The 17,663-nt window shown below is 37.4% G+C and overlaps 1 protein-coding gene across 1 annotated transcript in view; it reads right to left on the reverse strand.

The window, feature by feature from the left end:
• Positions 1–17,663, reverse strand: part of LOC149192121 (Pseudouridine synthase family protein) — a 169,889-nt gene that overhangs the window by 62,569 nt on the left and 89,657 nt on the right. Inside the window, exons 5-8 of the mRNA XM_089404488.1 lie at positions 14,712–14,827; positions 14,523–14,577; positions 14,288–14,399; positions 13,750–13,919 (exon numbers count right to left, since the gene is read on the reverse strand). Coding sequence (XP_089260614.1) covers positions 13,750–13,919; positions 14,288–14,399; positions 14,523–14,577; positions 14,712–14,827 — 453 coding nt within the window. The remainder of the gene's footprint in view (positions 1–13,749; positions 13,920–14,287; positions 14,400–14,522; positions 14,578–14,711; positions 14,828–17,663) is intronic.

The following is a 17,663-nucleotide window of genomic DNA, read 5'->3' on the forward strand; positions in this document are numbered from 1 at the left end:
TTTTCCATCACTCAATTATGTGCCAAAAAAATATCGAGAGACTTTGGTTATTTTGTCATCTAGACCCCTTCAATCTGTTCTTTATTTCTTTATTTCTTTATTCTTATATCAATTTGTTTACATTTATAGAGATCTAAATAGATATACATATACATATACATATTTATATAATTTATATTTAGTTTCTTACATTTGATCTTGCTCCTCCTATTCATTAATTTAAATTTAGTTTCTAGTTAAGATCCCCTATTTTTCAGGGTGGCAAGAGTGGGAAGGGTTATCCTTTGCCCCAACGAACAAAGAGAGTTACAATATGCATGGGGCTTGGGTATCACTACCAATAACCAAGCGGAATATTTGGCCCTTTGGCAGGGTTTAGAATTAGACATTGCAAGAAAAATACACAGATTAATGGTCTTTGGGGATTCCATGATGGTAATTCAACAAATTACCAAACTCAAAGAAAAATGCAATGTCTACAGTCCCCCAGTAATGCAAAGGATTTCATTGTGATTAAAGAATTTTGAGATAATAGAGTTCTATCATGTCAAACGACATTTGAATTTGGCCGTAGGCTCGCAGATTAGTTAGCCACAAAGGAACAAACATGGAGCAAGGTATGTTGGACCAGCAAGGTTTAGTAATTTTCAAGCCCCTTCCATGACTCAGGATTGCTATTCTCAAGAAAACCAACAATTGCACAAAAGAATAAAGAACAGTAGGAGTCCTCGCCAGAAAATTGGCTATTGTAATGGAACATTATGTTCTTGTCTCTTGATGGTGGCAAGCATTTCTAAGATAGAGCTTGTAGAAAGACGACCCTCCATTAATATTAACAGAGGATTGGAATTTCCATGTCACACTCTCTCCTGGCTCCAGCAATTACACGACAACGTTGAACCTGACACCCAGTGGATAGACAATCCCCTTCATGATTATAACTGGAGAACGCAACCTTCAGTGTTAATTGCTCATTAGGATCAGCACATACTATGAGTTAATGAAGGAAATTTGTGTGATCTCATAGAAGCGATGGAGATAGATTGTTTGGACGACTCTATGAATGTGCCAAGACATCTTCCTTTCATCATTGACAAGTCCTTGCGTCACATCATACATGAGACTAGGATTTCAAAGCAGGTCGCTCTATATCATTCACAACTAATATACAATGGCACAATTCAGGTGGGTTTGACGAAACGTAAGGAGAATTTGGTGTAATAACAGTTCTTGGTCCAGGCATGAAAATGGAGAGTGATATCTAGTTTTCCCTTCTCAAGGAGCAGGAGAAAATGAACCATCAGCTGGATCGGCTAACTGAGACAATGGAATACATCTTATCTCTGCTCAATCGTCAAAGCGAAATGGAAGCAAAAGTGAAGCAGGCGCAAATGGCACTTCTAGAACAAAAATGTGACTTGTTGCAAAAGAAGTATGAGGCACTCCAGGCAATAATGCCAATGTAAGTGGTTGTCTTAGACATAAGACTGAAGCAATTGGACCCTGACATCAAGCAAGGGGAAGCAACATCCCTTGTAGGCATGGCATTTAAGGAGAACGTGGCTAAGGAGACTCGACGAGGCGCATCTGACCAGGCACATATGAAGCAAAGTGAAGTAGAAGATACCAGTACAGTTTCTTAGTTAATAGAATGCAAAGGTGGAGGAAAGGTAGTTGTTGGATATGTAAAAAACTATCAAATAGATGAAATTGTTGCATATGTCAAGGTTCTTGGCTCTAGCCTTGTAACCAGACTATATTTAATGCAAATCTTTACCCACTCTGCTAAAATAAAATAAAAAATTCCCTATTTTTTGTCCTTTTGCTCCTTAATCTTTAACAACCCTATTATGTCCCTTAATTTATGTATTATATTTATTTAATATATTTATGCCTCATTTCTTATTCAAACATTTCACTTAGTCCCTATTTAATTATATCCTTTTACAGCTACCTTGATTATTTTATCGATAAGTTTTCAATGGAAACCTTGATTAATTTATTATTTCCTTAACTACCTTGTATTCTTCTCTCTTAAATACTCCGCAACACTTGTTTGATATCTTATGCTTTATAGTCCCTAATGATGGGCTTAGAGTCCAACCGAAATGTCGGATAGATTAAAAATACTTTACACATTTTCTTCTAGAAATTCTCCAAAACATCAACAACTGTGAAAATCCACATTCTCTGCACCTGCCAAAAACAAGTCATCTACATATAGCACCAAACTAAGTAGATTAGTCTAAACAAATATATAAGTTTGAAACTACTTCGCTTTTGGTGAAGCCCATACTTTGCAAATATCCATCAATCCTAAAATACCATGCTCTCAATGCCAACTTGAGTCCATACAAGGCTTTCTTAAGTCTGCACACATGGGATTCCTTCCCATGTACCTCAAGGCCATTTGGTTGCTCTATGTGCACTTTTTACTCAGTGATTCCATTAAGGAAAGTTGTCTTCACATCCATATAATGTATTCTCCATCCCATAGATGAAATGAACAACATAACAACTCTAACACAAGTGTACTTGGGAACTAGAGCAAATGACTCCTTGTATTCCACTCCCTCTCTCAAAGAAACATCTCATCTCAAACCTCACTTTGAACTTTTGAATTTTGCCATCTGGAACTCAAAATTGACTTCCCCTCCGACCTTGGCACTATGTCCCAAACATCATTCTTCATGATGGAGGTGTACTCCAACACAACATACCACCATGCCTTTTGGTGTGCTTCCTCCTTAAAACAAGAAGCCTTACAATCTATAATGTTGCTCATCAATGCCATATAGTCTGGGAAATTCTTGGGAGGTCTACTATCTCTAAAAGTGCTCATAAGAGTCTCAGCATGCTCCTGAGCATCCCTCAATGTTTGACTAAACCATTAAGGTCTCCTGACATAATTAGAAGGGGTTCTTGTCTTCCCTTCTTCACCTGAAGATTGTTATACTGCTTTAAAAATCGCTAGTAACCTTGGCTCAAATGTCAGAGCTTCATGTTCCTCATCCCTTGTTGCTAGAATAGGCTCATAGGACTTCTCGGTTGCAAATTATTCCTCAAAATTTACATCCCAACTCACTACAATCTTCCTCTATTCTGAAATATAGACCCGAAAAAGCCTTTGAAGTCTCACTGCAATCCACAAATAAACCCTTCATGTTGGAGGGCTCCAACTTAGTTTTCTTCCTACCAATACATACATGTAAACTAAACAACCAAATATGCAAAAATGATTCACCTTTGTCTTCACACCAATGAATGCCTTCTCTAGTGTTTTTTCCTCCAAGAACCTTTGAGGACACCAGTTTTGGATGTAAACTTCATGTTGTATGCCCTTGCCCAAAGAAACATCAACAAGACCTACTCATGTATCATGGCCTTAACAACTCCTATGACGGAGTGATTCTTCCATTTTGCAACCTCATCCTACTGTGGGTTATACAAAATTGTCAAATCCCTCTTGATTCCTTCCTCCTTAAAACAACCCTCAAACTCCTCTAAGGTATACTCTCCCCCATTATCTGATCTCAAGATTATGATCTTCTTTCCTTTCTAGCTCTCAACTAGAGCTTTGAACTCTTGAAACCTACTAAAGACCTCATCCATTAGGGTAATTTTGAGGTCAAAAAGGGTCATCCTAAGGGAAATAATAAAATAATAGTAAAACTAATATAATAAGAGTTATGGAATTTTAAAGAAAAGAAAGAAAACTACTTTTTTTTATTCTAAGAGTGGGAACTCATTGGATGTAGAATTAGATTTTGCATCAAATGTGTGGAGGTTTGCTGTTACACCAAAACCCGCAGGTTTTGGTAAACGTAACAAACAGTAACTAGGATCCCCAGGGTGGAAATTACGGATTCTATAGAGGTGCGGTGATTCTTCCAACACCCCCCTCAAATGCAACTCGAGGGAACCGAACCTGGGTCCAACCTCTGATACCATGTGGAGGTTTGCCGTTACACCAAAACCCGCAGGTTTTGGTAAACGTAACAAACAGTAACTAGGATCCCCAGGGTGGAAATTACGGATTCTATAGAGGTGCGGTGATTCTTCCAACAAAATGTGTGTCGACTCTGCATACTTTTAAGTTGACCCATACTAAAAAAACTGAAAATATATGGAAAAAAACGTATTTCTACTTTTTTCCATGTATTTTCAACTTTTCTCAAAGTGGGTCTACCCAAAAGTATGCAGTGGGGTACTCATTGGATGTGGAATCTAATTCCGCATCCAGTGAGTGCCCACACTTGAATCTTTAGTAAACCCAATTTGAAAATACAATCAAAAAAGGTAGTTTTCTTCTTTTCCTTCCAAAAATATTTACCGCAGGGATGACATCATCATATTGATTCCTATTGGTTCTTTTAAAGTTGATTTTGTTAGTACATTTTTTTAAGGCACATTTTTTACCTCAAAATTCACCTAATGTTTGGTTTTTTAGGAAGTAGATCCAAGTCTTTAGAGAAAAATCATCAAAAAAGAAAATATAATACATGCTACTTGTTATTGAAACTATTGACATCAGTACACAAACATTTGAATGTACGAGGTACTGAGTCCCCTTAGACCTATGCTCACTACTTGGAAAAGTTTCCTTGGCATGCTTGCCAAGCATGCATCCTTTGCATACACCATGTTGCCCAATATTGTACTCTGAAAGTCCTATAACTATCTCCCTCAAAATAGGAAATGCCTTGTGATGTAGGTTCCCCATCCTCTTGCTCTACAACTTTCACAAGCAATCATTATTATGCACCAAAGATCAAACAGGTTCACCCTGCAACCTGTAAACTTACCTTCTTTAACCCCCATTACTTGAGTTGTGCCTAGGCTAGAATCCTTCAACCTAATGAAGACTTGTTGGTTCTTGAACTCCACTACAAATCCCTTATCCTCCTTACTAAAACTAAAAGCAAATTCTTCATGAAACTAGGAACAAACAATACATCTTTAAAATCTAAAGAATTACTTGACTCAAGCTACAAGGGAATAGTCCACAAGTGATGATGAAAATGAGATATAAGGTGACCTCTATTTATATGAGGTCTACCTCACCTAATATTAGCCTAAGAAGCCCCTAAACAAGTTTGACAATGAGTAAAACATAAAATAATCTTGGGTTACAAGTCAACCCACAAGCTCAAAGCAAAATTATGCCTCAAAAAACCCACACGTGTGAGCCGTAAGCCTCAAAATGCTAACAACATGCCCTTCTTGGGCTCTAAATGTCATGTCATGGTGAGATGAAGGCTGAGAATGTGTGTATATGCCAGGATCATCCATCATTTGAGGAGTGTCCCTCAAATCTACCTCAAAGTAGATTCAAGGGTCCCACATCCATCTAGGGTGTCACAACATCATCTCCATGGGTCTCATGCAATGCCTCCTCTCTCCAATCTTAAGGCTCCATTAGGTGCAACAAGCCCTCCCTAGTCATCTCATGGAAGACCATTTTCATCCGGGCTCTAAATCGTGGCCTGCCCATCAAGTAGTGTCAAGGCCATCCTAGGGGCATGTTGGGTCCAGTGGTACAAACATGAAGAATCCTCTATGTTGGATTAAAGAAGATCTACATCCTGGGTCCTGGGGGTGCTTTGGGACATGCATCATTTTCTCATGTCATCACAATGCCCAACACTCTAATGCAAGTGAGCAACATTGCATCTATTGAGTCATCAACCTCTCTAAAAGGCCTGAGTACCTGTGGAGTGGTTGCCCTCAAGGCCTGGCCTGTTGTGAACCACCTGAGAAAAACCAACTTAAACTCCAATGAAAGCAACCATTCATTTGAGACTAAGATCATATAAGCATCTAAGTGGACCAAAATTATATGTTAAGGGCATATTAATACTTCAAAGTTGGATCACTTTCCAATATCTAACTAGACCAAGTCCTATAAAGTTGTTCCCTACCTTGATAGAGATGGCTAATGGTCAATCCTCTTAAGTGCTTCCAACCTCCAAGGGGAGGTGGCATTTCCAAGGTCAACCCCTCGATCAATAGATGTTAGTGTAGATGAGTGACAACAAAGGGGAAAAAGGCTTCATGGCTAGGTGCCATGGTCAAGGGGACCAGCTAATGGGGAGTCCACATCCTGAGTGTATAGATGCAAATGGACGGAGCAATCATGGAGGCATTTTTTCCACCCCTCTAGTGCACCTTTTACTTCTTGATAATGCTTTGTATTACGATGCATGGCTCAATGGTTAGAGCTTACTCTTTATGATGTAGCATTTAATATTACCCCTTAAAATGATCTCCTCTAATCTTACTCTAATTTGGCAGTATCTGGATCTCATGTCTAATTTTGAAAAATATTTGGCTCCATGAAATTCATCTAACATTTCGTCTATGAAGAGAATAGGGAACTTGTTCTTAATTGTTATCTTGTTTAGTACTCTGTAAACCATGCATAGTCTGAATGATTGTTAAGTTTAGGTATGTTCTATGCTAGAGCAATTTATTTAAATTTTCACAGTTAGCAATCACATCAGCATTAAAATAAACTGCAGATAGAACACAATTATAAATCACAGAAAACAAGCCAAGACAAGAGGACACAAGATGTGGCGCGAGCCAGGGACAAACCCCACAATGTGTGGGGAAACCCTTTGATCAAATCTTCTTTTATCTTCAAAGTTCAGCAGAGAAAGAGAGAGAGAGAGAGAGAGAGAGATAGTACAATTACAACAGAAGTCAACAGTTTGACTTGTCTGGATCTAAGCATAGATCATCTCGTATCATGATGAGATCAGTTGAAGACATTCTGCTTCAACTGATTCTCAAGGTGACTCCTTCACCTATCATCGTGCTGCATCTCGTCCATTTGCTGCACCTTACTGTGTAGCACCATCATGCTGCCCATGATCATCATGTTGCTCATGCTCTCATACATCCCTGTACTGCCCATGATCTTCATCATGTTGCCCATACATCATGTTGTCCATGATCTACATCATGTTGCCCATAATCTACATCATACTGCACATACATTATGTTGTCCAAGATGCGGCATCTTCCATCATCATGCAACCCTGTGTTGTACTTCATCACTGAGATCTTCAGTACTGCTGTTATCATCATTGCTGCACCATGACAGTCCCTTGAAATTACCCCAGAGGTGATCTCTGCATCGAGATCATGATTTCACAAGAACTAGTTCATGACTTTGTCACTGATCATCACAGCTTCTCATGGACTGCATTAAAATGCTGAGAATGTAACTATTACTGTCATTATTACAACAACACTTGGCATAGCTTGAAACCCTCGTCATAGCTTTTCATTCACTGTGTATCTATACATGGTGCGGATCTGCTCCTCTCATGGACAGGTCTCCTTTAGCTACAGGTCTCCTTTCCAGACCTCCTCACAAGACATGACTGCGGCTAGGCTTCGTTACCATTACTGCGACTTCATGTATTTGCAGCGGTTTCATATATAGACTGTGTTTACGTGCATTGACTGCGGCTTCAAGTATGTGTTGCGGTTTCATATATATGTGACGGTCTTGTGTTCACCATAATCTTGACTGTCTGCTGTTCCAGCGTTCCAAATGGTCTAGCGTATATATATCTATGAGTGCCCAGCGTATATATCCAACGTATATACTTCCAGTGTATTTACATAATGCCCACTGTCCAACATTTACATTACTGCAGCGTATATAATATGACTGCGTCCCTGCGTTCAATGTGACTGCGTGATAAGTGTCTTCATGATGTGCGAATGTATATCCGCGTATTCTATTACATCATATAAATATCTTCACTTACTGCGGCTAGGTGACGGATAGATCTTTAGACCTGCGTATTAATATTTATGCCGTGTGTTAGATCTTCTGACCTGCGTTAATAACTTCATCGACAGCTCAGCGTATAGGGTTTCTATTCACAGCGTAATAGTCTCCAGCATGAACAATGTGCAGGTTGGTTTTGGACAGCATTCCCTTGACTGTGTTAATAACTTCATCGCTGGCTCAGCGTATAGGGCATCACGTTATAGGAGTCTCCATTGCTGTGCGTTAGAGCTAGGGCATCATAGGCCAGCATATATTTTCATGGTGTCTCTCTCCTACTCCAAAAACCCAAGACGTGGAGAGGAGGAGATCACCTCAAGAATATGTGTGTGAAAATGATATCAAATCCTCATCTATTTATACCAAAACAAGGATGATGAATAGACACGTCGGTTGGGCTTCTAGAGCCTACATAAGAGCTGGTCGGCTTGACTATAATTACATAAACAAAATAAATTCATATCTCCATAAATACTTATCGGAATCGGATGATCTTTGGATCAATCCTACACCTCTCGACGAGAGGGATTCAATAAGAATATCAGCTGCCATAAATAAGTCGACCCACATGTAGTTTGGCCCTAGTTGCCAATTTAACAATGATCCATCTTTCTTACGAACTAGAATCACAGAAGCAACATAAGCACTTCTACTTTTTGTAATGATACCACATTTAATATTACCCCTTAAAATGATCTCCTCTAATCTGACCCTAATTTGGCAATATCTGGATCTCATGTCTAATTTTGAAAAATATTTGGCTCCATGAAATTCATCTAACATTTCGTCTATGCAGAGAATAGGGAACTTTTTCTTAATTGTTATCTTGTTTAGTACTCTGTAAACTATGCATAGTCTGAATGATCCATCTTTCTTATGAACTAGAATCACAGGAGCAACATAAGGACTTCTACTTTTTGTAATGATACCACATTTTAAGAGGTCTTGGACTATTCTTTCAATTTTAGTTTTCTGATGATGTGGATATCTATATGGCTTAATGTTGATAGGGTTTGACCCTACCTTGACTTCGATTATGTGCTCAATTTCCCTTTTAGGAGGCATCTGCAGGGGAATATCTTGGAACACCTTCATGTGTTTTTTAATTAATTCTTGAATATCGATTTGTTCATTACCAACTACTTCTGAGGATAGTAACTCCATTTGATAAATTGGATCATATAGGCTAGTGCTCCTGCTGAAAAGATACAATTTGACTCTAGGGTGGATGGAATCCAAATAATTTGTACCTTTGTCCTTGCCATTTGAACTTAATAAAGTGCTCTTGATGATTTGCAGAATAAGTGCCTAATTGTTGTAGCCATTGTATTCCTAAGACTACATCTACTCCTCCCAAAGGCATAGTGTAAAACTAAGACTCTAAATTGTAGCTTTGAATTTGTAATTTAACCTTATGGCACTTCCCCACATTTTCAATCTTTCCATCTACTACCATGAACTTCATATTGGGCATCGGATATATGAAAAGATTCAGACTTTTGCCAAGTTCATGTCAACGAAATTATGGGTACTTCCAATATCTATTAAGACCATTACATTATTCTTTTTGATATGTCCTTTTAATTTTAATGTTTGTGGTTGGGTTATCCCTGTGATAGCTACAAGTGATATTTGCGGTGCTTCCTCATTTTCGAAATCTAGGGAAAAGTTCTAAAGAGTCTCGTCTTCCTCTTCATTTGACTCTTCACTATCTGAATATTTTTTGCTTTGCACGTATATAGGTTCTTGGTGTTGTTTCTTTTAAGACATTTGTGTTTGTGGTCCCATTTTTCTCCATAGTATTTACACTTTCCTTCCTTTAGTCTTTGGATTTATAGACTAGGCTTTTTGTCTTCTCTTAAATGATGTGGAAGGTATTTTGAATTTTTTGTATTTGTAGGTTGTATGGGCTTCTGTCTTGAGTAAACTTTATCAAATCTTGGCAATGGTGATAATTCAAATTTTTTCTCAGTTGTTTTTGCTTTACGAATTGCTTCTTCCATAGTTGTAATATCATGAAGCTTAAGTTCATTCTGGAGATACGGTTTAAGTCCAATAATATATGATTGAATAAGGCGTCATGCTAAGAATCCAGATACTCTTGTAGCCAGTGTTTCCCATTCTCATATATACTCATCCACACTTCCTTTCTATTGTACTCTGGTGAGTTTACGTGAAGAAGTTTTCCTTCCTTGATACCCTGGAATCGTTTAAAGAATTCATCTTTGAATTTATTCCAATTGGTTGCATATGTTGACTTCTTCCACCACATATACCAACGATATATGTCGCCTTCAAGCTACATGGATGCATGCTTAATTTTTTCATCGTCGCTATAAATGTTGTAAATTTCAAAATACTCCTCTACTTTGTTGAACCATGCCACATCATGCTTCTCATTGCCATCAAATTTTGACAATTCAAGCTTTTCCCTTTGTTGGTATGTGACAATCAATTGGTTGGGGTATGGTGGAAATTGGTTAGGAATCATTATATTATGAGGATTTGATATATTGATTTACGGATCTGGTATTGTAGATGAATGCAGAGACTTGGGAGTGTGAGGTGGCTTTCCAAGTTTGACGTATTCAAAGAGTCTTCATGTTGGGTAACTACGTCATTTCCTGATTGCATGAGCAAGCTTAAAGCATTCATTACTCGTTTGTGGTTCTGATTAACCAAGTTTTGTAGGTTTGCTTGCTCCATTCAAATGGCGTCATAATTTTGGTGGAGTTGATCTTCTAACTCATTTTGTTTCTTTTGTAGCTCCTCATATCTTTCATTATTTTGGTTAAGTTATTTCTCAAATTTGTCCAATCTCTTGTTGAATTCGTTCATTGTCATCGTTTGGGTAAATGGTTGAGTTCTGCTCTATCTTGACTTACCTTTTTTTAATTAATTATAATATATATATATATATATATATATACAATTACTTACAAATATATATCTATATATATGTTATCAAATTAATAATTAATAACTATTATATATATATATATATATAGATATTGATTAAAATATATATTATATTAGCCCCGAGGGTTAGCTCAATTGGTCAGGTCCCCATCGTTAAAGCACCTTTGCTATTGAGAGGTCACGGGTTCAATTTTCTTGACACTCTTGGGGTCAGGCTCCGTGGTTAAGCCAACAAGAAGTGATCCCTTCAGGTGGATTTGCTTGGTACAAATATTTCATGGACATAGCGGTCATCGATCTCTAGAGTCCATGAACCACATATATATATATATATATATATGTATATCTATATATGTATATATATATATATATGTATATATATGTATATGTATGTATATGTATATGTATATATATATATATATATGTATATAAAGTTAATAATATATGTATATATATATGTATATATATGTATATGTATATATATGTATATGTATATATATATATATATATATATATATATATATAAAGTTAATAATTAATAATATATTATAACTATTCCCCGATGGGTATGGCAGATGGACGAATAGAGGCCCGAGACATGGATAATAACTCCCCTCCCACACGTCATAAATGATAACAAGGCGAATTGAGAACGCTTCATCTAGTGCTCACTTGGTGAAGGTTCTAGAGACTCTTGTGTTTAACAGTGGGATATTGGGGAGGAGGTTGACTAGTAACTAGCTAACTCTCCAGGTAGAGTCGACCTCCTTCCCCCCCATTTGACTGTATCGAAGCTCAGTTGCACCAGGTCACATTGTTGGTGGAGGAATTAGCTCAAGATCATCGCGATGACCGCAACGAGCTAATAGCCTTTATGAATGATTTACAACATAACCAGTGGCACATGATGGATAGGTTGGTTTCTCTCCGGCGCGGGCAGAAGCAGATTCAGGATAGATAGGACCGCTTGGAAGGAAGGTTGGCGCATATGGAAGCTCACATGCATGAGGCCTTTCGTCGTCCCCCACTGCCTGGTAATGTGCCAAATGCTCCTAGTTTGGGTAATGTTGGTGATTAGAGATGGTTGTTGGCTATTTTTGGGTTTTGGGACTCTTCTAGTTAATGTGGGCAGTCTTCATGAAGTCATTCAACTTTCTCTTACTGTTGTCTTTCTGTTTTTGCCACTATCTTCCGGCCAACAAGTCCGATAAGAGTGAGGTCGGGAGCATTTTGTTTGTCAACTTATCTCAATATAATCTTTTGAAGAATGGATAGTAATTTTCGACTTGCAAAAAATAATAATATACTATAACTATTAATAAATTAAATATTTAATTAAATTATACCTATAACTAACTATAATATAACTATAACTAGATTAAAACTATTTATATTTACATTAAAACTATTTGAAAAAACAAATATCGAAAATACAGGCATGTGGACATTGGCAAACGGGGGAAAAAGGGTGACACAAGCAAGGACAAATAAAAAGAGGCAGCGGTTGACCCACTAACAAAGCAGTATGGCACAAGACAACAACAAGGGTGGCGTCAAACTTCAACAGGACAACATGTAACAGGGAAATAAGGACAGCTATGTGTTGCAGTGGCTGCGGCATAATTCGGGAATTGGTGAAGGACGACAGTTCTGGAAGACAAGGGATGAGTGTGACCAGGCAGCAAGGGAGAAATGGAGTCGGTCGAGGACAGAGTCAACCCCATGTACAAAATCGTCGAGAGCACGGAGCAGTGGGAGTGATGTCGGCAAGGATACTAAGTGGTGTTAAGGGCGAGAGGACTAGGGTAGGTAGCAAGCGAAACAGTATCAGTGATCGCAGGGACTATAATACTCTCGGACAGCGTGGATGTAAGTAGTGGGTCGACACATTAGGGAAATTTTGAGGTCTACAATGGGCCTCCTAAGGAAAATAATAAAATAAGACCTATGAATAATTAAAGAAAAAGAAACGAAACTACTTTTTTTATTGTATTTTCGACTTATATCTTTGTAGGTTCACTCAAATTTCAAGAATAGGCACCCATTGGACGCAAAACTAAATTCCACATCCAACGCGTACCACTTTGCACACTTCTAAGTAGATCCACATCAAAAAAATTGAAAATACATGAAAAATGTGTATTTAAAAACATATTGAAACACACTTTTTTCATGTATTTTCAATTCTTTCCGATATGGATCTACTTAGAAGTATGCAGAGTGGATACTCGTTGGATGTGGAATTTGGTTCTGCATCTAACGGGTATCTACTCTTGAAATTTGAGTGAACCTACAAGGATATAAGTCGAAAATACAAGAAAAAAAGTAGTTTCCTTCTTTTCCCTCCAAAATATTTTCCCCTGGGGAGGACATCACCATCTTGAATCCTACTGGTTCTTTTAAAGTTAATATTTTTACTACACTTTTTGTTTTTAGGCCCATATTTTTACCTCAAAATTCCCCTAATGAGGAGCATTGAAGCCTCTGATACCAGATGTTATACATAAAATTGAATATGCAAATATTTATATATATAAAATAATTGACAAAATGAATGATGATTATTTACAATGAAGGTCCTGCCTTAAATATAGCCTCAGGTGCCTTTTCACGAGGGATCATGATCATGATCTTTGATCATGCCCCCTCTACATAATTAATATGTAACTATGTTTATTTTATTTTTTATACATAACAGGATCATTACCACTCACTCCCATTTTGGTAAGTTTTCCGTTGGAAGCACGGGCTATTCTGGTAACACAAGTCTATATTAATTCCTTTTCCATTGCTTTGATCAATTCTTTTGAGCTTTAATAGTATGAAAACCATTTTTTCTTGTAAACTAAGAATTCCCTTTAGAGAGATTATCTTGATAAATAAGAGTTTCATATCTCAAAAAAAGATAATGTCTTGAATTTCCTAATTTTGAATAAATTTGAAAGAACTGGATACATCATAAAGAATTTTTCAGCAATAACAGAGATGTAAAATAAAAATCAGCACTGCATACAACAAGATACCTGGTGTGTCCGTCCTGTCAAAAGCTTCACTTTACATTCATACGCAACTTCTTTTGGGGACCATCCAGGGTCCTTAATGCAATTTTTGGCTTTAACAGCAGCATCTGGCCAAGGAACCTCTTTGCATTCCAGCACTTCAAGCTCACATATTTGCCATCGCTCAGCAAACGCTGCAAGAAGAAAAAATATCTTCAAGCACCTTTTACAAATTGTATGATAGGATAATGCCATAATAAGTCTAACAGATCCTAGTGTTTATCAGAGTAATAAGGGATAATAGAAACATTTTCCTTGTGATCGAATACATAATGGACCTCAAAATTCCATAAGGATGAACAAAGAAAGTACAAAAGCATTGGCAAAACTGCTCCAATGAGATTTTGTTATAATAGGATTAGTAGGGCCGACTCCTTAAGAAGTTTTATCCTCTTCTCTGTAATTTATGCAGGATGAACTGTGAAACAATGTCTTGCATTCTAATGAGATTAAAAGTTTCTTGTTAAACAAAAGAAATGATGGTATGCATTTCATGTTTCACCTCTCGAAACAATTCGTGGAGCAGCATTAACTGGACGCATATAGTGGGTTATTTTTCCAACTGGCAACGGTGCAGCAGTAAGTGCAAGATATAACTTCTTCACTTGCTTCTCCTGTTTCTCAATTACCAAACTTGCAATTTAGTTCACAAGTAAATTCTAGTAGTAGGCTCCAGAAGAAGTGCAGATCATTCTCAAAGTTTACATGTGCAATTTAGGATGTGGTAATTCACAAACCCGAAGCTTTGAGTGAAATTCCGAACAGAACTCCATAGTTTTAGATAGGACAACACTGCCAACAAATAGCAAGACTTTGTCACATTTGTTTAGGGTCTTGATTTAGCTTAAATATAAAATACAGAATATTATCTGATATAGGGTCAACGTATCTAAACTACAATAAAATAGCAATTGAAGGCAACTGACCAGCCTTCTGTACAATTATCAAGTTGATGAGTAGTCCTTAAAGCAGAACTTAGCCCCAATGCATGAGTAACAAATGTTGCACAGGTCTCTTGAATATTGTCCGTCGTTCCTCCAACCTGAGTGCACGGACAAAGAAATTAGATTCAAATACAGAATAATTGCAGTATGACATAAAATGCTTGAATAATAGCATCATCATAATAGATATTACAACTTAAATAATCTTTTGATCCATACTATAAAAGTGACATATTGATAAGTGATTACTATCAACAACCTAGCAAAGGAAATGATGTTATGTCATAGCTTATCAATAACATTCAATGAAGCTTTTTACTCAAATGACCTATGGCATGTGAAACCTAGAGTGAAGGCCTGGAAAGATTGAATTCAATAGAATGGCCTCATATCACAAAAGAGACTGGAACTTGACAGAACTATGGACAATAGTAGCAGAAATAATAAAAGAGGGAATTCTGAATAATCCACCAGATTGACTAGCAACTGCGCATCCAACTCTTTGTGCAGAGAGAAATAAACTTTATAGTGCATGTTACCAACTTACCACACAATCTCACACCCAATGATGTAAGGTCCAACCTCTAGGTGAAGACTTGTGGAACTAGGAGATTGGCCACTGTCACCTCAACAACTCTCCTTTGCACTTTAGACAAAGGATGGACCTAGATTTAAGGGGCTTCCTTAATGAAATGAATAAGGAAAAAATGGGGTTGGAGATGATGTATGGAAAGGGAAAATCCAATGCCTTATTGCTTGGGCGATGGAGTCATGAATGCAATATAAGATGGCATTCTAAAATGGGTTAAGGGTTAGCAATCAATCAATTGATGTGGATAACCCTTGACTTGATAAACCAAACATTACAAGATGAGAAGGGAAGGGACTCACTTAGGAGAGGTCCACAACCAAACTAAATATAGGAACAGTTAAGCTTTACTCACAAAGGATGTTAGGGCTCTAAGCCCCTTCTCTCTAAAGCAAGGCACAAGCTTTTGCCAACAATGGATGCAGTGCACTTAAACTCCTCTCCTCAAGACAAGGTGCTCCTAGATCTAGCTTTGAGATTGTCAACCAGCATACAAAAATACAAATGGTGCACCTAGAACATTGCCACACATAATAGATTGTACAAAAATGAAATCATAACTTACACAAGAGATAACGTCAATCCAACGCTTAGAGCTAGCTTTCTCACAAGTTCTCCCACTAATCACTCAAATCTATTCCCAATTGCAAATGGAGAAAGCAAACCGTTATATAGGTTTTAGCTCTAAATCCTCACACAATAAAATATCATCTGTTTTCTTAGATCCACTTATCTCTCCAACGAATACAATAAAGTAAGAGTCTCAGCAACTTGCTTACTAAAAGTAGCAAGAAGATTGTTGAAATCTTAATCTCCTCTGATAAAATATTCTTAACTCCAACAGCTAAGTCAACAATGATAGAATAGTGGAGGTAATTGCAACTGTCTAAAAACAGAGACATGAAACAAGGCAGCTTCTCGGTTTCAGGATAGATCAAGTCTAGGCTCCCAAAAATAGTGAAGTATGTAACAATCACTTGCTACTCCTTCTATTTACTGCTGAATTATCACTTGTTGCTCCTATTTTCTGCAGAAATATCACTTGTTGCTCCTTCTATTTACTGCTGAAATATCACTTGTTGCTCCTTGCTGCTGAAATTTGTTTGACTTACTGTTGAAATTTGTTTGCTGCTGAAAGAGGTTTTCTTCTTACTTCATGTTAGGATATTCCGACACATAGGAAATAGTTAAGTATAACTTGGTCTAGTATAGAGTTAGGTAAAGTGTGTTTCTTTACTATGTACATTTTGTAACTTACAATCCGACGGTCACGATATGTAGTGATCCGACGGTTCATTCTCTCACGGTATTACCAACACTTGATCCGTGGCTTAACACCCGATTGGTCCATGATCTCTATTTAAAGAGCATGGAAGGTCATTTGTAGGTTAACCCGTCTATGAGAGAAGCTTATGTAAATTTTCATTCTTTTATTAATAAATTGCCTGAAGTGGCCGCGTTGACTCAGGCCGTGGATTGTTTCCCTCTTTGAGGGTTTTAACCACATCAAAAGTACTGGTGTATTGATCTGTGATCTGTTTGTGAGCGGTGTCCTTTGGTGTTCTGTCTGAGGAACTTACCCTGTAAATTCCTACATGGTATCAGAGCTATTTGAGGGCCGCGTCCGTTAGTGATCCAAATCTGAAGCCGGTAGAACTGCATCCGACTACTTTTTCCTAGATCCACTGTTTCTGACTACTTTCGGGCTGAGAGGACTGCTCTGTTGTGTTGGGAGCATCTGTTCCAGTGAGGAACCCCTTTCGTTTCACGCGAAAAGGTTTCTGGTAGCCCTAGCTACGTCATTTTTAAGATCTGGAGGTATACAGTGTTTATTTGTAGTTTACAGTTATTTTCTCTCTGTTTATTTCAGTTTCAGTTTATTTAGCTTTTTTTATTACCGGATCTATACCTTTCATTTCTGTGTATGCTCTTTGCCCCGCAACTCTGTGCAATCTAGACAAATCAGAAACAGAAAGGAAGGATTTTTCTCATGCGTATGCTCTTTTCAAAACGCCTTAGTGTGATCTCGGAAAATCAGAAACATTGAGGAAAATATTTAGTTTCCGGCTAAAGCTAACTTCGAGCCGCAAGGTTCGTTTTTTTTGTATGTCCGTGTTGGGTTTTGTGTTTTTTGTTCTGTAGGGAAAAAGAGCTTTCTCAAAGCAAACACGCAACCCAAAGCTTCAACCCCCCCTGTAACGACCCATCCTTAAATACTCATATTATATGCCCTGTATAAATATATATTAATAAATAAATAAAAAGGATATTCATCAAAAAAAAAAAAAACATCAAGTATTAATATCAAAAATTAATTAACCTAAAAATTCTAAAGTTTATATTAA

The sequence above is a fragment of the Pinus tabuliformis genome, chromosome 2_2, assembly GCF_031772625.1.
Source record: "Pinus tabuliformis cultivar Carrire ecotype Pingquan chromosome 2_2, CPIR1, whole genome shotgun sequence".
Lineage (NCBI taxonomy): Eukaryota > Viridiplantae > Streptophyta > Pinopsida > Pinales > Pinaceae > Pinus > Pinus tabuliformis.